We start from the raw sequence: 22,728 nt of genomic DNA on the forward strand, positions 1-22,728 counted from the left end.
TGTGAGCCTCCAGTGTGTGTGCTAGTGGGCCTCCAGTGTGTGCTGGTGGGCCTCCAGTGTGTGTGCTGGTGGGCCTCCAGTGTGTGCTGGTGGGCCTCCAGTGTGTGTGCTGGTGGGCCTCCAGTGTGTGCTGGTGGGCCTCCAGTGTGTGATGGTGAGCGTCCAGTGTGTGTGCTGGTGGGCCTCCAGTGTGTGCTGGTGGGCCTCCAGTATGTGCTGGTGGGCCTCCAGTATGTGCTGGTGGGCCTCCAGTGTGTGCTGGTGGGCCTCCAGTGTGTGCTGGTGGGCCTCCAGTGTGTGCTGGTGGGCCTCCAGTGTGTGCTGGTGGGCCTCCAGTGTGTGTTGGTGGGCCTCCAGTGTGTGCTGGTGGGCCTCCAGTGTGTGCTGGTGGGCCTCCAGTGTGTGTGCTGGTGGGCCTCCAGTGTGTGATGGTGAGCCTCCAGTGTGTGCTGGTGGGCCTCCAGTGTGTGCTGGTGGGCCTCCAGTGTGTGCTGGTGGGCCTCCAGTGTGTGCTGGTGGGCCTCCAGTGTGTGCTGGTGGGCCTCCAGTGTGTGATGGTGAGCCTCCAGTGTGTGCTGGTGGGCCTCCAGTGTGTGCTGGTGGGTCTCCAGTGTGTGTGCTGGTGGGCCTCCAGTGTGTGTGCTGGTGGGCCTCCAGTGTGTGTGCTGATGGGCCTCCAGTGTGTGATGGTGAGCCTCCAGTGTGTGTGCTGGTGGGCCTCCAGTGTATGATGGTGAGCCTCCAGTGTATGCTGGTGGGCCTCAAGTGTGTGCTGGTGGGCCTCCAGTGTGTGTGCTGGTGGGCCTCCAGTGTGTGCTGGTGGGCCTCCAGTCTGTGTGCTGGTGGGCCTCCAGTGTGTGCTGGTGGGCCTCCAGTGTGTGATGGTGAGCCTCCAGTGTGTGTGCTGGTGGGCCTCCAGTGTGTGCTGGTGGGCCTTCAGTGTGTGCTGGTGGGCCTCCAGTGTGTGCTGGTGGGCCTCCAGTGTGTGCTGGTGGGCCTCCAGCCTCCAGTGTGTGCTGGTGGGCCTCCAGTGTGTGTTGGTGGGCCTCCAGTGTGTGCTGGTGGGCTCCAGTGTGTGTGCTGGTGGGCCTCCAGTGTGTGTGCTGGTGGGCCTCCAGTGTGTGCTGGTGGGCCTCCAGTGTGTGTTGGTGGGCCTCCAGTGTGTGTGGTGGCCTCCAGTGTGTGCTTGGTGGGCCTCCAGTGTGTGCTGGTGGGCCTCCAGTGTGTGTGCTGGTGGGCCTCCAGTGTGTGCTGGTGGGCCTCCAGTGTGTGCTGGTGGGCCTCCAGTGTGTGGCTGGTGGGCCTCCAGTGTGTGCTGGTGGGCCTCCAGTGTGTGCTGGTGGGCCTCCAGTGTGTGCTGGTGGGCCTCCAGTGTGTGCTGGTGGGCCTCCAGTGTGTGCTGGTGGCCTCCAGTGTGTGCTGGTGGGCCTCCAGTGTGTGCTGGTGGGCCTCAGTGTGTGCTGGTTGGGCCTCCAGTGTGTGCTGGTGGGCCTCCAGTGTGTGCTGGTGGGCCTCCAGTGTGTGCTGGTGGGCCTCCAGTGGTGCTGGTGGGCCTCAGTGTGTGATGGTGGGCCTCCAGTGTGTGCTGGTGGGCCTCCAGTGTGTGCTGGTGGGCCTCCAGTGTGTGCTGGTGGGCCTCCAGTGTGTGCTGGTGGGCCTCCAGTGTGTGCTGGTGGGCCTCCAGTGTGTGTGCTGGTGGGCCTCCAGTGTGTGCTGGTGGGCCTCCAGTGTGTGTTGGTGGGCCTCCAGTGTGTGCTGGTGGGCCTCCAGTGTGTGTTGGTGGGCCTCCAGTGTGTGTTGGTGGGCCTCCAGTGTGTGCTGGTGGGCCTCCAGTGTGTGCTGGTGGGCCTCCAGTGTGTGCTGGTGGGCCTCCAGTGTGTGCTGGTGGGCCTCCAGTGTGTGTTGGTGGGCCTCCAGTGTGTGTTGGTGGGCCTCCAGTGTGTGCTGGTGGGCCTCCAGTGTGTGTTGGTGGGCCTCCAGTGTGTGTTGGTGGGCCTCCAGTGTGTGCTGGTGGGCCTCCAGTGTGTGTTGGTGGGCCTCCAGTGTGTGCTGGTGGGCCTCCATTATGTGCTGGTGGGCCTCCAGTGTGTGTTGGTGGGCCTCCAGTGTGTGTTGGTGGGCCTCCAGTGTGTGTTGGTGGGCCTCCAGTGTGTGATGGTGGGCCTCCAGTGTGAGCACACACGGGGAAGGGATAACTCGTACATGTATGGGGGACATAAGTTCCTGTTCAAGGGTGGGTGTGTATGGCTGGCTGGTGGGTTGAGGTGGGGTCTCAGAACTTTGAGGGTTGGTTAGGCCGTTGTTTTTACTGCTTGTTTGGGTTAATTATTTTTATGTAGTTTATTTGTTCCATTGTTTATTAGGGAAGAGGAGGGAGTGGGGGTTGGGAATGTTATGTGTGAATATAAGTTTAGAAAATGGAAGGCAAGAGTCGTATATATTTTTTCTAATTTCTACTCGGGGTTGAATTTTTTTATTTATTTATTTATTTATTTTGACGTAGAAGGTTAGATTAAAAGGCCCATTGCCCTTGCCCAGCGACCTCTGTGCTTACCATAGTGAAGTGAGATTCCATTTGCTTTTTTGCTTCATCACGAACGTGTTCCGTGTTCGAGTCTGGCCTGTTCTTCATGAATGTAAGCACAGTTATGAATAACTGGAGAAGTGGTGTTGTGAATAACTGGAGAAGTGGTGTTATGAATAACTGGAGAAGTGGTGTTGTGAATAACTGGAGAAGTGGTGTTATGAATAACTGGGGAAGTGGTGTTATGAATAACTGTGCTCACTGAACACCTTCAGTGGACAAGTTATTCATCTCGCCACTTAGACGACCCCTTCTGCGAAGCTCCTGTTCTTCACAACATCAACAACAACAACAACAACAACAACAACAACAACAACAACCCTATCCTCCCTCCTTCCTCCTCATCATCATTATCACAACCTCCTCACAACCAAGGCCGTGCACTATAAGCCTGGATCACCTTGTGTTCGTACATATATCCTTTTCCCTCATCTTCACAACATCGCTGGTCACTTATCACATTACCAGAAACAAAGAATAACTTTTTCTTCTCCAGATAAAACAGACATATATACACAAACGCCCAGTTATTCACAAGTGTATCACTAGTGGTGTTGTTTATCACTTGTTGTAAGTGCTGTTGTAGGTGTGTTGTTGATTGGGATAGTGTGGGTGAGGTTGTGATGTGGTTGTGAGGTCAATGGAGGGGAGAGAATTCTCATGTTGTGGCCAGCGGGTGGTGGGAGGGACTTAGGACTTGGTTAATACATTGCCAGCAATGTTGTGCTGTGTGGGAAGTGGTGTTATGAATAACTGGGGAAGTGGTGTTATGAATAACTGGGAAGTGGTGTTAGGAATAACTGGGGAAGTGGTGTTATGAATAACTGGGGAAGTGGTGTTAGGAATAACTGGGGAAGTGGTGTTGTGAATAACTGGGGAAGTGGTGTTATGAATAACTGGGGAAGTGGTGTTATGAATAACTGGGGAAGTGGTGTTAGGAATAACTGGGAAGTGGTGTTATGAATGACTGGGGAAGTGGTGTTATGAATAACTGGGGAAGTGGTGTTATCAATAACTGGGAAGTGGGGTTATGAATAACTGGGGAAGTGGTGTTATGAATAACTGGGGAAGTGGTGTTATGAATAACTGGGGAAGTGGTGTTAGGAATAACTGGGAAGTGGTGTTATGAATAACTGGGGAAGTGGTGTTATGAATAACTGGGAAGTGGTGTTATCAATAACTGGGGAAGTGGTGTTATCAATAACTGGGAAGTGGTGTTATGAATAACTGGGGAAGTGGTGTTAGGAATAACTGGGGAACTGGTGTTATGAATAACTGGGGAAGTGGTGTTAGGAATAACTGGGAAGTGGTGTTAGGAATAACTGGGGAAGTGGTGTTATGAATAACTGGGAAGTGGTGTTATGAATAACTGGGAAGTGGTGTTATGAATAACTGGGGAAGTGGTGTTATGAATAACTGGGGAAGTGGTGTTAGGAATAACTGGGGAAGTGGTGTTATGAATAACTAGGGAAGTGGTGTTATGAATAACTGGGGAAGCGGTGTTAGGAATAACTGGGGAAGTGGTGTTAGGAATAACTGGGGAAGTGGTGTTATGAATAACTGGGAAGTGGTGTTATGAATAACTGGGGAACTGGTGTTATCAATAACTGGGAAGTGGTGTTATGAATAACTGTGGAAGTGGTGTTATGAATAACTGGGGAAGTGGTGTTATCAATAACTGGGAAGTGGTGTTATGAATAACTGGGGAAGTGGTGTTATCAATAACTGGGAAGTGGTGTTATGAATAACTGGGGAAGTGGTGTTATCAATAACTGGGAAGTGGTGTTATGAATAACTGGGGAAGTGGTGTTATGAATAACTGGGAAGTGGTGTTAGGAATAACTGGGGAACTGGTGTTATGAATAACTGGGGAAGTGGTGTTAGGAATAACTGGGAAGTGGTGTTAGGAATAACTGGGGAAGTGGTGTTAGGAATAACTGGGGAAGTGGTGTTAGGAATAACTGGGGAAGTGGTGTTAGGAATAACTGGGGAAGTGGTGTTATGAATAACTGGGAAGTGGTGTTATGAATGACGGGGAAGTGGTGTTATGAATAACTGGGAAAGTGGTGTTATGAATAATGGGGAAGTGGTGTTATGAATAACTGGGGAAGTGGTATTATGGATAACTGGGGAAGTGGTGTTATGAATAACTGGGGAAGTGGTATTATAACTGGAGAAGTGGTGTTCTGAATAACTGGGAAAGTGGTGTTATGAATAACTGGGGAAGTGGTATTATGAATAACTGGAGAAGTGGTGTTATGAATAACTGGGGAAGTGGTATTATGAATAACTGGGGAAGTGGTGTTATGAATAAATGGGGAAGTGGTGTTAGGAATAACTGGGGAAGTGGTGTTATGAATAACTGGGGAAGTGGTGTTATGAATAACTGGGGAAGTGGTGTTATGAATAACTGGGGAAGTGGTGTTATGAATAACTGGGAAGTGGTGTTATGAATAACTGGGGAAGTGGTGTTATGAATAACTGGGGAAGTGGTGTTATGAATAACTGGGGAAGTGGTGTTATGAATAACTGGGGAAGTGGTGTTATGTACTGTGTTGGTTGTGCAGTGACACTGAGGAGGGTCTAAAGTTATAGCGTGTTATTGAAGATGGGATATTTTGTATGTATATATATATGTATGTTTGAATACATGATACTTAATGTTATAGAAATGAAACGGGCCAAGCAGGATGTATACATAGTAGATGTATACATAGTATTACTGGCAAGTGTGCTATTTATGAAACAAATAAATTATTTGCTTTTTACGGCTATGAACTTTCTGTTACCAGCATGATCAATGAGATTACAATTAAGCATCGTTGTGTATATTAGTAACATGATCAGTGAGATTAAAATTGAGCATTATCGTGTATATTACTAACATGATTAATGAGATTAAAATTGAGCATCGTTGTGTATATTACTAACATGATCAATGAGATTAATATTGAGTATTATCATGTATATTACTCGCATGATCAATGAGATTAAAATTCAGCATTATCGTGTATATTACTCGCATAATCAATGAGATTAAAATTGAGCAATGTCGTGTTTATTACTCGCATGATTAATGAGATTAAAATTGAGCATTGTCGTGCATATTACTCGCATGATCAGAGATTGAAATTGAGCATTGTTGTGTATATTACTCACATGATCAATGAGATTAAAATTGAGCATTGTTATGTGTATTACTCGCATGATCAATTAGATTAAAATTTATCATCATGGTGTATATTACTAGCATGATGAATGAGATTAAGATTGAGCATTGTTGTGTATATTACTCGCATGATCAATGAGATAAGAATTGAGCATTGTGTATATTTCTCGCATGATCAATGAGATTAAAATTGAGCATTGTCGTGTATATTACTTGCATGACCAGTGAGATTAAAATTGTTCTTCGTGGTGTATATTACTAGCATGATCAATGAGATTAAAATTGAGCATTGCTGTGTATATTAATTGCATGATCAATGAGATTAAAATTGAGCATTGTCATATATATTACTCGCATGATCAATGAGATTAAAATTGCGCTTTGTCATGTATATTACTCGCATGATCAATGAGATTAAAATAGCATTGTCGTGTATAGTACTCACATGATCAATGAGATTAAAATTGAGCATTGTCGTGTATATTACTCACATGATCAATGAGATTAAAGTTGAGCATCGATATGTATATTACTCGCTTTATCAGTGAGATTAAAACTTACCATTGTTATTAAATGTACCTGTGCTTCCATTATTGGACATTTTATATGGCTAGATGAAGGCTTCCAAACTAAGGTTCATGAATTTTGTATTTTGGATTGGAAAATACCTATGTCCTAGTTGTGGGTAATCACTTGCTTTGATATTTTTTATTTCACAGTTAAGTTGGACTTGTGTGTGCCTGGAGTTAGGAAAGGCATGAATCTTTAATTATAGTATCAGAACTAAAGAGAAAAACATTGAGAAGAAGCCCCGATATATGAGGAAAATGTTTTTATGTCATAGGCTACATAATCATACCTCTTACTATATCTTCACTTCATATGAAAGTTTTGATTGTATCCAGCCAGTGTCTGCATGTACTTTCCTCTTTCCAATCTCTCTCTAAACAAAAAAATACAGTTGATGAAGACCAGCCATTGCTGTATCCAGTGTTCTTAATCACTATTTTGGTCATGCATTCATCATACTTCCATCTGCATGTAATTATTAATCATTTACAAGTAGTTTATGTATCCATATATCAGATCTTTGTCGTAGACTCATTGTATAACGGTTTTGTAGACTCATATATGTCAAGTGTTGCAGGTTCCTTCTACAGCCCAGCTCGTGTAGATAGGTCATCGGTGCCCTATTATTATAGGTGTAGCCAATGGGGACCAAATGGCTATGGAGACAACATCCCCCCCCCACCTCTTCAACTAATTTATTTTTCCCCTTGCTTAGCATCATTGAGCTTTGTGTAGATCATCTGTACTTGTAAAATTATGTATGTACATTATAACGTAACATTTACCTTGAATATGTTGATTGCTTAATTCCAACTATGGCCTTTTTCAAGAGATTGTAACCCCCTAAAAAAAGTTCCATTAAATCAGTATTTTTCCTAAATTTATGTTAACTTACACAGGAGTATAACTAGAATTTCATATATTCTCCCTACAATGCATAGGAGACAGAGCCCACCTTACATTACCATCTTTTGTTCTCTGTAACCAATAATGTTTACGATAGCATGTTACAAAATCGGGGATATTTTTTTTTTGGTCATAAAAAAATTCCATAATTAGGATGAATAAATGTACATACTTTATTGTATAGTTCCTTCCTTTTCTCTTTCATTGCACTTATTAAATTTCTTGTTTTAGTAAACTATCTAAGCCTTTTTTTTCTCTCAAAAAGTTATGATCATTTCAAAGCTAAATCTTCGTATATTCCAGACTTGCTCTTCTTTACAAACTCTCATATTCTTACGCTAATATGAAACCCCTATCGTTGATCAAGAAATTTTAGCCTAGGTTTAAGTTTACAAAAACCGAGCCTCTTTTAATCATGGTTCTGGTTCTGAGGAGAAGGTATTTGAGTTCCCATTTAAATCTGTATTACAAAAGTTGGTTTATTTTCTCTCGTGTTTCTGTAACCATTAACTTTGTGTACATTTTCATAGGGTGTATCAGGTGCGTACTTGGAATTGCTCTTGCAGGATGGGTTCTCTGCTCCACTCGCTGGCAAATGGAAGGGACAGCTAGTTTTTCAGGTAAGACTTACCGCTGTTACCATTTATTTACTCCTAATGCTCCAACATTAGGAGATACTGTATTATTGCAAAGGAATTGAAATGAAAAACAATATATTCATTAAAGATTTAATGTGTTCATAATAACATTTGAACTCTTGTGTCCATCTAATGTAACACAAACTCATATACAATTCAGAATAACCGTGAGATGTCACTTAGTGGTTAGAGAACAGATTTTATTGAAAATTTTTTTATCAACCTCAAACTGGTGAAGCTAAAATATATTTTATGGGTAAAAACCTGAAGCTGGAGATTCTAAGTATAAGTCATCGGAATATTTAAAAATGATTTTTTTTTTTTATAAATTTCCAACGCACCAAGTCTCCTCACAGTTCAAAGGCAGAGGTTACAAGAATAGAATTTCGAATTTTTTTCAATGACTGGAAACCACGATATATACTGTATATAGAAAGACGAGTATTTCTTGTTCAGCATTATGTGAACATTCACATCATGTTGATGGGCATTGGTAAAGCATGAACATGGGAGACAATGCAAGAAAATAGATATATGTGCTCTGTGTAGTCTGAATGTAACAATCCATTTATAACTTATTGTGCACAATATAAAGAAGCTGTGATAAGAAGCCTATACAACATATCTGAATTACACACTATCTTGCTATAAATCCAACACAACACAACTCTGTGAAAGTGTATCTTTAAATACGAGCCTGCGTCTACGGAAAAAAAAGTAAGAGTGCTGTAAACAGTAATTTCAATAGCACAGACCAAATGGAGAATTACCAAGCTTATATATATGTATATATATATATAAATCTCAAACATTCACAACCTTTTATGAAAGTATACACATATGCTGTCCTTGGTCATCATGGTGAAGATTGCAAGTTATGGACAGAGTAGGTGGAAATAAACATTAGCCAATATTACAGTTTGTTCCTGATGCTACCTCACTTAGTCAGGAGAAGCAATTCATTTTAAAAATGTTACAGGCAATAACAAACATTAATTGGGGAATGGTGGGAACAGTTACATTTTATGGATGAGTGGATTGAAAAGCAAAAAAACAAAAAAAAACATACAGTTGAGAATGTTAAAAGCAGTTTCATTGTATCTATGTTTATTTTAATGACAAGTGTTGTTAAGGGTGGCAAAAGGTCTATGGTTTCTGTTAACATGTTGAATAATGGCAGTTTTTACTGAGAAGAATGTGTGGCAGTTATCACTGGAGGGAGTTTATGGTGAAACATTAGTTAATGGGGAGATGATCAGCTCTAGTGATAAACAAAATGACTGTGAAAGAGAGGAATGGAAAGCTGTGGCGAGTTATGAAAAACGAAGAATAATTAAAAGTAGTGATGTGCTGTTATAGAACAATATTGAAAAGAAGTGATAACAGTTTCCAAGGGAAGTAGTTGGTGGCAGTTTAAATGGATATAAGCCAGTGACTTGAAGGCAATCACAATGAGGGATACAGTTACTCCATTAAGGGTCACATACTGAAGGTACAGATACGGAGAGTGAATACTTTCTGGTTCATTATGAGAACTGCAGACTAAATCTGACCAGCTTCAAACTGGATTACAGTAATTTGAAATCTAGTCTTGAACTACACACAGGAAAGCAGTATACAACTCACACACTGTTGAACATGTATAAAACATATAAAACACTAAAAAATCTAAGAATCTCTCCTTGGTCTCAAGTGGTGGAGTATTGAGTCATGAGGCAGGCGGGTATAAGGTACACCAAGAGCATTTTATATTCCTATCTGATAGTAATTGCCATGTGTCCAGTCAACCTACAACATAAACAATGATACAGACACACAGACATAGTGAACATATCTTCATCATGACTAGCACACGCCCATAGTACACTTCAGTAACTGGTGCGTTGAAACATTCCTGTTGTAATATCAGTGTACTATTAATACAGTATTCCATAGAAAATCCTTAAAAAACAAAGAGTAATAAAAGTCAGGCATGTATAGCTTCTAGGAATTCCAGACTATTTAGCTGACAACATAATTATTATAAAATAGCTTTGGGTAAGTCATAAGTAGTAGCCTATTTCTGTAATGGAATTGCACAGTACCATAACTAGTACCAATTAGCGTTACGAAGAAAATCTCTACATAGGAAAAATATCCAGTAAAAAAACTCTGCAAAGATTACTCGACATACAAAACGTATATAAAACATGACGAACACTTCAGAATGACTACATTAATACAAATATTCAAAAAATCATGTTTTGTATTTGAAATTTGTTCAAACTAATTACAACAGCCACAGAGAATTTTTATAAACCCCATGTGCTTGCTAAATTATGATCAACATCCTACAACCACCTCACTGGATATGATAGTTATGACTGACTAGCATGGAATGATTCCCATAAAATCAAGATTAGATGCATCTTAAACCTGAAAGGCCTGGAGCTACTACACTATCACTCCCCTATATACTCTTCAAGCTCTATGCATTACAGGTAGTATAGTGAAATGGATGCAGGTGTGATGGTGGGTCAACAACTGAGTCATATAAATAATAAAAAAAAAATATCTGGACAAACCATGCATGAGGATCAAGATGAAAGATCAATATTCTATATCAAATGAAGGTTAGGTTTAAGTTTTTTACAAATGTAATTTGAAATATGAAATATGTACGTCCCTCATGCACTTAAAAATCTTGAATATTTTTAACTTGAACAGAATTAGATGCACAGAGACTGTAACTCAGATTTTACTCACATAAAAGAGATTTTTAGATTCAAACATTATACCAAACACCTAATAATATCAACTGTGCAATCTTGAAATACAAATGTACAAGTTGTGCTTTAATCAAGCACCGTTTAAGAAGGCATGACGTAACACTGCTTCTTTTATTCGTAAATTCCCTCTCTGCTTACTTGACATTTCATCAGCCACCCAAAACAAAGAGGGTGCTTCCTGCCCAATATTCATTTATCACTTACATGACCATATAGAATACCTATTCTTTACTGTTTATATACCTATGATCACAATGAGAAGATAAAGGGATTATTTAAAACTATTACAGTGTTCATGCTATTCTTGATACTAAGGGATATTAACTATGTGGTCTGTGTTTTGGGGCACTTCACTGCAAGTGTCACTTGAGGCAGAACCACTTGTCAATGTAAGCTTATAAACCTATAATCAAACACACACGCTTATATACAACATATCTGCACTTACTGTGTTGAAGCAGTGCTCAGCATAATGTCCAAAAGTTGGAACCTGAGAAAATAATGAAGAACCATGCTTGGATGACATATAATAAGTAGTGAGGAAAACAGGTGATGCAACAGGTGTCTTTGGAATATAAATTCTTAAATACATTGCCGACACTGTATCAGTGACTGTTGTGGCTGGCTGACTGAGTAAATAAGTTTGCTATTTAGCCTGTATAGCATCACTGATTATGTGAAAGACAATGCAGAAGCCCATGAATTCATCCTTCAAACACACCTAATATCTTAACATAAATATATATATTCATATGACAGAATAAAAAAATAATATTTACAAAAAGTAACAACAACTGTCATACAAGTGCTGGCATATTAAATTGTATAAAAGAAAAAAAAATATTCCTGATGGACCAACAAGCATCAAGAATTAATGTGGAATGAAACAATCAAGAACATTTACAAAAGGGAGGTCAACACCCATGGAGAACAATATCCAAAATAATGGTCTTTCATGCCCTCATCATCACAACATTTCCCAAATTCCAATTAACAAAGAACATATAAATATTTGACACTGTGTGAAAGACAACTTGTGCAGGCTTGAGAAAGGGCACCTCATCCTTGTAGTCACATATGTGCCGTCTTACTCATCAGCCTCTATCTTGGTTGGAGACAGTAATTTTTGCTTATGACAAGGCTATTTTAAAAGGCAAATTCAATTATTCAAAACTCACTGCTTGCAATGCATCTTCTGGGAATCAAGATACATAAACATGTAGGAGATCCTTTTGAGTCAGATTTCCAATATTCAAATTTTTCATTAAAAAAAATTGCTATTAATCTAATATATTCTCTATTAACCTTTTAGTTTTCATATATATGTACATATATATTCTAAATCTTATCATATTGTTCTAGAATATCTCACATAAATGGTTTCTCTTGGAGAAACTGTTAATTAGCTACCTTTTCAAGACACTGAAATATCAACTATTATTCTCCAGATTGGCCACATTTTACCGGGTGCAATTTTTTTTTCTATTATACGCTGCACAATATTGTTAATTTTCCATGTCAATACACAAAAGTCATTCACAATGTCTGTTTTACTTTTATAATTCCAATCTAGCTCAGACTTTATAATAAACTGTTCAAGGATATCATATGAATGAAAAATGAAGTATGCATTTCCTAAATCAACCAACAAAGAAAATGAAGAAAATTCAAGCTTTCAATGTCTTAGGGTATCCAAACATCCTTCAATGAGATATCCATAAATAGAACTGCATCAACAGTATGTTCAGCAAACATATTGTCACACAATCACTGTCTCAGGTGTTTTGGATGAAGCATTATATTACAGGAATGTCTGTACATTACGGTATATCAGTATGACTAAGTGGTCGAAGTTTAGCCTCCCATCCAAGATGGCACTAAAACACAGTTTTGTTTATGAGCACTTGTTCCACTCCTACAGCATTACGAGTGCTAAATGAACCCTGACTGGAAAAGCAACTGGAAAATAGCTATTCCATTCACACATGACTAATCTTTAAAATGTGCACTATGATCCATTCATCTGGGTTTGACTTGATGGCACTGAGCTAAGGGAATCTCTTCTTGAGCCACATTCCTTTTCCGACCCATTTCCAGAGTCCGAAAGGAGATTCTCTGCTGAGCTGCTCGATACACCCCCAATGGACATCTGCTGGGGCACTGTGGAATGTGATCTGTACCAGATAAATAACTGTCATTTTACTATTGACCACAAGCACAATGCACTGCTGACAAACAGTGTGTGCACAATACATGTTTTTTCAAGAGAATGGTATATTACGATATCAAGACGAGTCACTGATACCAAACTTTAACATGCTCTGTTCTGCACAGACTCAACTTCAAATTTATACCTACCTAGTATGAGAAGAGCCATTTGACAGTGCCCGGTTGCCTCGTAAGTGCTCTGATTTTGACCTTGTGTGTCCATGAGCCAGTTTCTGCTCATCAGACTGGTTTGTGTATGGCTGTTCTCGAAGTGCTATTTGATATGCAACTTCAAAGGCTTCCCCCAATGTGAGGATGATTTCAGTTGCTAGTTCCTGCAAGAGGAAATAAAAACCAAAATCAGCTTTTGGTATGTAATAAGTATTGAACATAAGTAGGTACAGTTCTGTACATTAGGGACATTATAAAGGAAATTAACCCTTACAGAACCCCAGCCTTGCCTGTACATTTTATGGCATAGAAACCATAACTGTACTTTATGGATTGCCTCTCCCTGCTCTCATTTAACTTTGAAGGCATGCTGTGATGGTACAATGAGGTGCCTTATGTCACAACAGTTATTAGCACCAAAGAAAATAAATCCCTGAGTTATGGTTTCTCATGCAGCTCAGTCACCCTGTGGGGACACTAGCCACATTTGTATTGGTGCTTTTCCTTGTTGTCATTTAAACTGAAAGGTGCTTTTCATCAGTATTTAAAGATGCCTTATGTCACAAGCAACTACAATTATCACTAGGAAAGAATGCTAATCATGACGGAAAGGAATAAGCCTGGTGTATGCCCCACATCAATTAATGGCTCACAAGTGTTGGTCTTTAGAGTGGCAGTGATAGACAAAAGATGAATATGTAAGAGTCACCAAAATTCAACAAATATGTGTTGAGCTGAGCTCCTGCAGCAAGCCAAATTTGTCATACAGCATTAAATATGGATACTATTTTCTTATTTTCATTGGGACGGTACAGGCAACCAAATAGCCCAATTAAGGCTATCTCATCAATTATATGTGTGTATTCTCCATTTCCCATGTTAGCAAGGTAGCATTAAGAACAGAGGACTGAGCCTTAGAGAGAATATCCTCAATTGGCCTCCTTCTCTATTTCTTCTTTTGGAAAATTATAAACAGGAAGGGAGGACTTCCAGCCCCCTGCTCCCTACCCTTTTAGTTGCCTTCTATAACATGCAGGGAAAACATGGGAAGTATTCCTTCTCCCCTATCAACAGGGATATTTTTTTTTTTTTTTTTTGCTTTGTCGCTGTCTCCCGCATTTGCGAGGTAGCGCAAGGAAACAGACGAAAGATATGGCCCAACCCACCCCCATACACATGTATATACACACGTCCACACACGCAAATATACATACCTACACAGCTTTCCATGGTTTACCCCAGACGCTTCACATGCCCTGATTCAATCCACTGACAGCACGTCAACCCGGTATACCACATCGATCCAATTCACTCTATTCCTTGCCCGTCTTTCACTCTCCTGCATGTTCAGGCCCCAATCACTCAAAATCCTCTTCACTCCATCTTTCCACCTCCAATTTGGTCTCCCACTTCTCCTCATTCCCTCCACCTCCGACACATATATCCTCTTGGTCAATCTTTCCTCACTCATTCTCTCCATGTGACCAAACCATTTCAAAACACCTTCTTCTGCTCTCTCAACCACACCCTTTTTATTTCCACACATCTCTCTCACCCTTACATTACTTACTCGATCAAACCACCTCACACCACATATTGTCCTCAAACATCTCATTTCCAGCACATCCACCCTCCTGCGCACAACTCTATCCATAGCCCACGCCTCGCAACCATACAACATTTTTGGAACCACTATTCCTTCAAACATACCCATTTTTGCTTTCCGAGATAATGTTCTCGACTTCCAAACATTCTTCAAGGCTCCCAGAATTTTCGCCCCCTCCCCCACCCTATGATTCACATCCGCTTCCATGGTTCCATCCGCTGCCAGATCCACTCCCAGATATCTAAAACACTTTACTTCCTCCAGTTTTTCTCCATTCAATCTTACCTCCCAATTGACTTGACCCTCAACCCTACTGTACCTAATAACCTTGCTCTTATTCACATTTACTCTTAACTTTCTTCTTTCACACACTTTACCAAACTCAGTCACCAACTTCTGCAGTTTCTTACATGAATCAGCCACCAGCGCTGTATCATCAGCGAACAACAACTGACTCATTTCCCAAGCTCTCTCATCCACAACAGACTGTATACTTGCCCCTCTTTCCAAAACTCTTGCATTCACCTCCCTAACAACCCCATCCATAAACAAATTAAACAACCATGGAGACATCACACACCCCTGCCGCAAAACTACATTCACTGAGAACCAATCACTTTCCTCTCTTCCTACACGTACACATGCCTTACGTCCTCGATAAAACTTTTCACTGCTTCTAACAACTTGCCTTCCACACCATATATTCTTAATACCTTCCACAGAGCATATCTATCAACTCTGTCATATGCCTTCTCCAGAGATCCATAAATGCTACATACAAACGCATTTGCTTTTCTAAGTATTTCTCACATACATTCTTCAAAGCAAACACCTGATCCACACATCCTCTACCACTTCTGAAACCACACTGCTCTTCCCCAATCTGATGCTCTGTACATGCCTTCATCCTCTCAATCAATACCCTCCCATATAATTTACCAGGAATACTCAACAAACTTATACCTCTGTAATTTGAGCACTCACTCTTATCCCCTTTGCCTTTGTACAATGGCACTATGCAAGCATTCCACCAATTCTCAGGCACCTCACCATGAATCATACATACATTAAATAACCTTACCAACCAGTCAACAATACAGTCACCCCCTTTTTTAATAAATTCCACTGCAATACCATCTAAACCTGCTGCTTTGCCGGCTTTCATCTTCCGTAAAGCTTTTACTACCTCTTCTCCATTTACCAAATCATTTTCCCTAACCCTCTCACTTTGCACACCACCTCGACCAAAACACCCTATATCTGCCACTCTATCATCAAACACATTCAACAAACCTTCAAAATACTCACTCCATCTTCTCACATCACCACTACTTGTTATCACCTCCCCATTAGCCCCCTTCACTGAAGTTCCCATTTGCTCCCTTGTCTTACGCACTTTATTTACCTCCTTCCAAAACATCTTTTTACTCTCCCTGAAATTTAATGATACTCTCTCACCCCAACTCTCATTTGCCCTCTTTTTCACCTCTTGCACCTTTCTCTTGACCTCCTGCCTCTTTCTTTTATACCTCTCCCACTCATTTGCATTTTTTCCCTGCAAAAATCATTCAAATGGCTCTCTCTTCTCTTTCACTAATAATCTTACTTCTTCATTCCACCACTCACTGCCTTTTCTTATCAACCCACCTCCCACGCTTCTCATGCCACAAGCATCTTTTGCGCAAGCCATCACTGCTTCCCTAAATACATCCCCACTCCCCTTACCTCCTTTGTTCTCACCTTTTTCCATTCTGTACTCAGTCTCTCCTGGTACTTCCTCACACAAGTCTCCTTCCCAAGCTCACTTACTCGCACCACTCTCTTCACCCCAACATTCTCTCTTCTTTTCTGAAAACCCCCACAAATCTTCACCTTCGCCTCCACAAGATAATGATCAGACATCCCTCCAGTTGCACCTCTCAGCACATTAACATCCAAAAGTCTCTCTTTCGTGCGTCTATCAATTAACACGTAATCCAATAACGCTCTCTGGCCATCTCTCCTACTTACATACGTATACTTATGTACATCTCGCTTTTTAAACCAGGTATTCCCAATCACCAGTCCTTTTTCAGCACAAATCTACAAGCTCTTTACCATTTCCATTTGCAACACTGAACACTCCATATATACCAATTATTCCCTCAACTGCCACATTACTCACCTTTGCATTCAAATCACCCATCACCATAACCCGGTCTTGTGCATCAAAACCACTAACACACTCATTCAGCTGCTCCCAAAACACTTGCCTCTCATGATCTTTCTTCTCATGCCCAGGTGCATATGCACCAATAATCACCCATCTCTCTCCATCAACTTTCAGTTTTACCCATATCAATCTAGAATTTACTTTCTTACACTCTACCAAATACTCCCACAACTCCTGATTCAGGAGTAGTGCTACTCCTTCCCTTGCTCTTGTCCTCTCACTAACCCCTGACTTTACTCCCAAGACATTCCCAAACCACTCTTCCCCTTTACCCTTTAGCTTCGTTTCACTCAGAGCCAAAACATCCACGTTCCTTTCCTCAAACATACTACCTATCTCTCCTTTTTTCTCATCTTGGTTACATCCACACACATTTAGACACCCCAATCTGAGCCTTTGAGGAGGATGAGCACTCCTCGCGTGACTCCTTCTTCTGTTTCCCCTTTTGGAAAGTTAAAATACAAGGAGGGGAGGGTTTCTGGCCCCCCGCTCCCGTCCCCTTTAGTCGCCTTCTACGACACGTGAGGAATGCGTGGGAAGTATTCTTTCTCCCCTATCCCCAGGGATATATATATATATATATATATATATATATACATATATATATATATATATATATATATATATATATATATATATGGGAGGGTATTGATTGAGAGGGTGAAGGCATGTACAGAGCATCAGATTGGGGAAGAGCAGTGCGGTTTCAGAAGTGGTAGAGGATGTGTGGATCAGGTGTTTGCTTTGAAGAATGTATGTGAGAAATACTTAGAAAAGCAAATGGATTTGTATGTAGCATTTATGGATCTGGAGAAGGCATATGATAGAGTTGATAGAGATGCTCTGTGGAAGGTATTAAGAATATATGGTGTGGGAGGCAAGTTGTTAGAAGCAGTGAAAAGTTTTTATCGAGGATGTAAGGCATGTGTACGTGTAGGAAGAGAGGAAAGTGATTGGTTCTCAGTGAATGTAGGTTTGCGGCAGGGGTGTGTGATGTCTCCGTGGTTGTTTAATTTGTTTATGGATGGGGTTGTTAGGGAGGTAAATGCAAGAGTCCTGGAAAGAGGGGCAAGTATGAAGTCTGTTGGGGATGAGAGAGCTTGGGAAGTGAGTCAGTTGTTGTTCGCTGATGATACAGCGCTGGTGGCTGATTCATGTGAGAAACTGCAGAAGCTGGTGACTGAGTTTGGTAAAGTGTGTGGAAGAAGAAAGTTAAGAGTAAATGTGAATAAGAGCAAGGTTATTAGGTACAGTAGGGTTGAGGGTCAAGTCAATTGGGAGGTGAGTTTGAATGGAGAAAAACTGGAGGAAGTGAAGTGTTTTAGATATCTGGGAGTGGATCTGTCAGCGGATGGAACCATGGAAGCGGAAGTGGATCATAGGGTGGGGGAGGGGGCGAAAATTTTGGGAGCCTTGAAAAATGTGTGGAAGTCGAGAACATTATCTCGGAAAGCAAAAATGGGTATGTTTGAAGGAATAGTGGTTCCAACAATGTTGTATGGTTGCGAGGCGTGGGCTATGGATAGAGTTGTGCGCAGGAGGATGGATGTGCTGGAAATGAGATGTTTGAGGACAATGTGTGGTGTGAGGTGGTTTGATCGAGTAAGTAACGTAAGGGTAAGAGAGATGTGTGGAAATAAAAAGAGCGTGGTTGAGAGAGCAGAAGAGGGTGTTTTGAAATGGTTTGGGCACATGGAGAGAATGAGTGAGGAAAGATTGACCAAGAGGATATATGTGTCGGAGGTGGAGGGAACGAGGAGAAGAGGGAGACCAAATTGGAGGTGGAAAGATGGAGTGAAAAAGATTTTGTGTGATCGGGGCCTGAACATGCAGGAGGGTGAAAGGAGGGCAAGGAATAGAGTGAATTGGAGCGATGTGGTATACAGGGTTTGACGTGCTGTCAGTGGATTGAATCAAGGCATGTGAAGCGTCTGGGGTAAACCATGGAAAGCTGTGTAGGTATGTATATTTGCGTGTGTGGACGTGTGTATGTACATGTGTATGGGGGGGGGGGGGTTGGGCCATTTCTTTCGTCTGTTTCCTTGCGCTACCTCGCAAACGCGGGAGAAAGCGACAAAGTATTAAAAAAAAAAAAAAAAAAAAAAAAAAATATATATATATATATATATATATATATATATATATATATATATATATATATATATATATATATATTTTTTTTTTTTGCTTTGTCGCTGTCTCCCGCGTTTGCGAGGTAGCGCAAGGAAACAGATGAAAGAAATGGCCCAACCACCCCCATACACAATGTATATACATTCACGTCCACACACGCAAATATTCATACCTATACATCTCAATGTACACATATATATACACACACAGGCACATACATATATACCCATGCACACAATTCACACTGTCTGCCTTTATTCATTCCCATCGCCACCTCGCCACACATGGAATACCATCCCCCTCCCCCCTCATGTGTGCGAGGTAGCACTAGGAAAAGACAACAAAGGCCCCATTCATTCATACTCAGTCTAGCTCTCATGCAATAATGCCCGAAACCACAGCTCCCTTTCCACATCCAGGCCCCACACAACTTTCCATGGTTTACCCCAGACGCTTCACATGCCCTGATTCAATCCACTGACAGCACGTCAACCCCGGTATACCACATCGATCCAATTCACTCTATTCCTTGCCCGCCTTTCACCCTCCTGCATGTTCAGGCCCTGATCACACAAAATCTTTTTCACTCGATCTTTCCACCTCCAATTTGGTCTCCCACTTCTCCTCGTTCCCTCCACCTCTGACACATATACCCTCTTGGTCAATCTTTCCTCACTCATTCTCTCCATGTGCCCAAACCATTTTAAAACACCCTCTTCTGCTCTCTCAACCACGCTCTTTTTATTTCCACACATCTCTCTTACGATTACATTACTTACTCGATCAAACCACCTCACACCACACATTGTCCTCAAACATCTCATTTCCAGCACATCCATCCTCCTGCACACAACTCTATCCATAGCCCACACCTCGCAACCATACAACATTGTTGGAACCACTATTCCTTCAAACATACCCATTTTTGCTTTCCGAGATAATGTTCTCGACTTCCACACATTCTTCAAGGCTCCCAGGATTTTCTCCCCCTCCCCCACCCTATGATTCACTTCCGCTTCCATGGTTCCATCCACTGCCAGATCCACTCCCAGATATCTAAAACACTTTACTTCCTCCAGTTTTTCTCCATTCAAACTTACCTCCCAATTGAATTGACCCTCAACCCTACTGTACCTAATAACCTTGCTCTTATTCACATTTACTCTTAACTTTCTTCTTTCACACACTTTACCAAACTCAGTCACCAGCTTCTGCAGTTTCTCACATAAATCAGCCACCAGCGCTGTATCATCAGCGAACAACAACTGACTCACTTCCCAACCTCTCTCATCCACAACAGACTTCATACTTGCCCCTCTTTCCAAAACTCTTGCATTCACCTCCCTAACAACCCCATCCATAAACAAATTAAACAACCATGGAGACATCACACACCCCTGCCGCAAACCTACATTCACTGAGAACCAATCACCTTCCTCTCTTCCTACACTTACACATGCCTTACATCCTCGATAAAAACTTTTCACTGCTTCTAACAACTTGCCTCCCACACCATATATTCTTAATACCTTCCACAGAGCATTTCTATCAACTCTATCATATGCCTTCTCCAGATCCATAAATGCTACATACAAATCCATTTGCTTTTCTAAGTATTTCTCACATACATTCTTCAAAGCAAACACCTGATCCACACATCCTCTACCACTTCTGAAACCACACTGCTCTTCCCCAATCTGATGCTCTGTACATGCCTTCACCCTCTCAATCAATACCCTCCCATATAATTTACCAGGAATACTCAACAAACTTATACCTCTGTAATTTGAGCACTCACTCTTATCCCCTTTGCCTTTGTACAATGGCACTATGCACGCATTCCGCCAATCCTCAGGCACCTCACCATGAGTCATACATATATTAAATAATCTTACCAACCAGTCAACAATACAGTCACCCCCTTTTTTAATAAATTCTGCTGCAATACCATCCAAACCTGCTGCCTTGCCGGCTTTCATCTTCCGCAAAGCTTTTACTACCTCTTCTCTGTTTACCAAATCATTTTCCCTAACCCTCTCACTTTGCACACCACCTCGACCAAAACACCCTATATCTGCCACTCTATCATCAAACACATTCAACAAACCTTCAAAATACTCACTCCATCTCCTTCTCACATCACCACTACTTGTTATCACCTCCCCATTTGCGCCCTTCACTGAAGTTCCCATTTGCTCCCTTGTCTTACGCACTTTATTTACCTCCTTCCAGAACATCTTTTTATTCTCCCTAAAATTTAATGATACTCTCTCACCCCAACTTTCATTTGCCCTCTTTTTCACCTCTTGCACCTTTCTCTTGACCTCCTGTCTCTTTCTTTTATACATCTCCCACTCAATTGCATTTTTTCCCTGCAAAAATCGTCCAAATGCCTCTCTCTTCTCTTTCACTAATAATCTTACTTCTTCATCCCACCACTCACTACCCTTTCTAATCAACCCAACTCCCACGCTTCTCATGCCACAAGCATCTTTTGCACAAGCCATCACTGATTCCCTAAATACATCCCATTCCTCCCCCACTCCCCTTACTTCCATTGTTCTCACCTTTTTCCATTCTGTACTCAGTCTCTCCTGGTACGTCCTCACACAAGTCTCCTTCCCAAGCTCACGTACTCTCACCACCCTCTTCACCCCAACATTCACTCTTCTTTTCTGAAAACTCATACAAATCTTCACCTTAGCCTCCACAAGATAATGATCAGACATCCCTCCAGTTGCACCTCTCAGCACATTAACATCCAAAAGTCCTCTCAGCACATTAACATCCAAAAGTCTCTCTTTCGCACGCCTGTCAATTAACACGTAATCCAATAACGCTCTCTGGCCATCTCTCCTACTTACATACGTATACTTATGTATATCTCGCTTTTTAAACCAGGTATTCCCAATCACCAGTCCTTTTTCAGCACATAAATCTACAAGCTCTTCACCATTTCCATTTACAATACTGAACACCCCATGTATACCAATTATTCCCTGAACTGCCACATTACTCACCTTTGCATTCAAATCACCCATCACTATAACCCGGTCTCGTGCATCAAAACCACTAACACACTCGTTCAGCTGCTCCCAAAACACTTGCCTCTCATGATCTTTCTTCTCATGCCCAGGTGCATATGCACCAATAATCACCCATCTCTCTCCATCAACTTTCAGTTTTACCCATATTAATCGAGAATTTACTTTCTTACATTCTATCACATACTTCCACAACTCCTGTTTCAGGAGTAGTGCTACTCCTTCCCTTGCTCTTGTCCTCTCACTAACCCCTGACTTTACTCCCAAGACATTCCCAAACCACTCTTCCCCTTTACCCTTGAGCTTCGTTTCACTCAGAGCCAAAACATCCAGGTTCCTTTCCTCAAACATACTGCCTATCTCTCCTTTTTTCACATCTTGGTTACATCCACACACATTTAGACACCCCAATCTGAGTCTACGAGGAGGATGAGCACTCCCCACGTGACTCCTTCTGTTTCCCACTTTTTAGAAAGTTAAAATTACAAGGAGGGGAGGATTTCTGGCCCATCGCTCCTGTCCCCTCTAGTCGCCTTCTACGACACGTGAGGAATGCGTGGGAAATATTCTTTCACCCTTATCCCCAGGGATAATATATATATATATATATATATATATATATATATATATATATATATATATATATATATATATATATATATATATATATATATATCTTTCTTTTTTCTTTCAAACTATTCGCCATTTCCCGCATTAGC

General features: G+C 41.5%; 1 protein-coding gene across 2 annotated transcripts in view; it reads right to left on the reverse strand.

Annotated features, from left to right (window-relative positions):
• Positions 1-7,943: 7,943 nt before the first annotated feature.
• Positions 7,944-22,728, reverse strand: part of LOC139756135 (ankyrin repeat and SAM domain-containing protein 1A-like) — a 41,398-nt gene continuing 26,613 nt past the window's right edge. The window contains exons 10-11 of one of the 2 annotated variants that reach the window (XM_071675242.1): positions 12,994-13,178; positions 7,944-12,795 (exon numbers count right to left, since the gene is read on the reverse strand). In XM_071675242.1, coding sequence (XP_071531343.1) covers positions 12,684-12,795; positions 12,994-13,178 — 297 coding nt within the window. In that variant the 3' untranslated portion in view covers positions 7,944-12,683. Of the gene's footprint in view, positions 12,810-12,993; positions 13,179-22,728 lie in introns of both variants that reach the window. The other variant, XM_071675241.1, reaches the window with a different exon arrangement.

Source organism: Panulirus ornatus, chromosome 20 (assembly GCF_036320965.1).
Source record: "Panulirus ornatus isolate Po-2019 chromosome 20, ASM3632096v1, whole genome shotgun sequence".
Classification (NCBI taxonomy): Eukaryota; Metazoa; Arthropoda; class Malacostraca; order Decapoda; family Palinuridae; genus Panulirus; species Panulirus ornatus.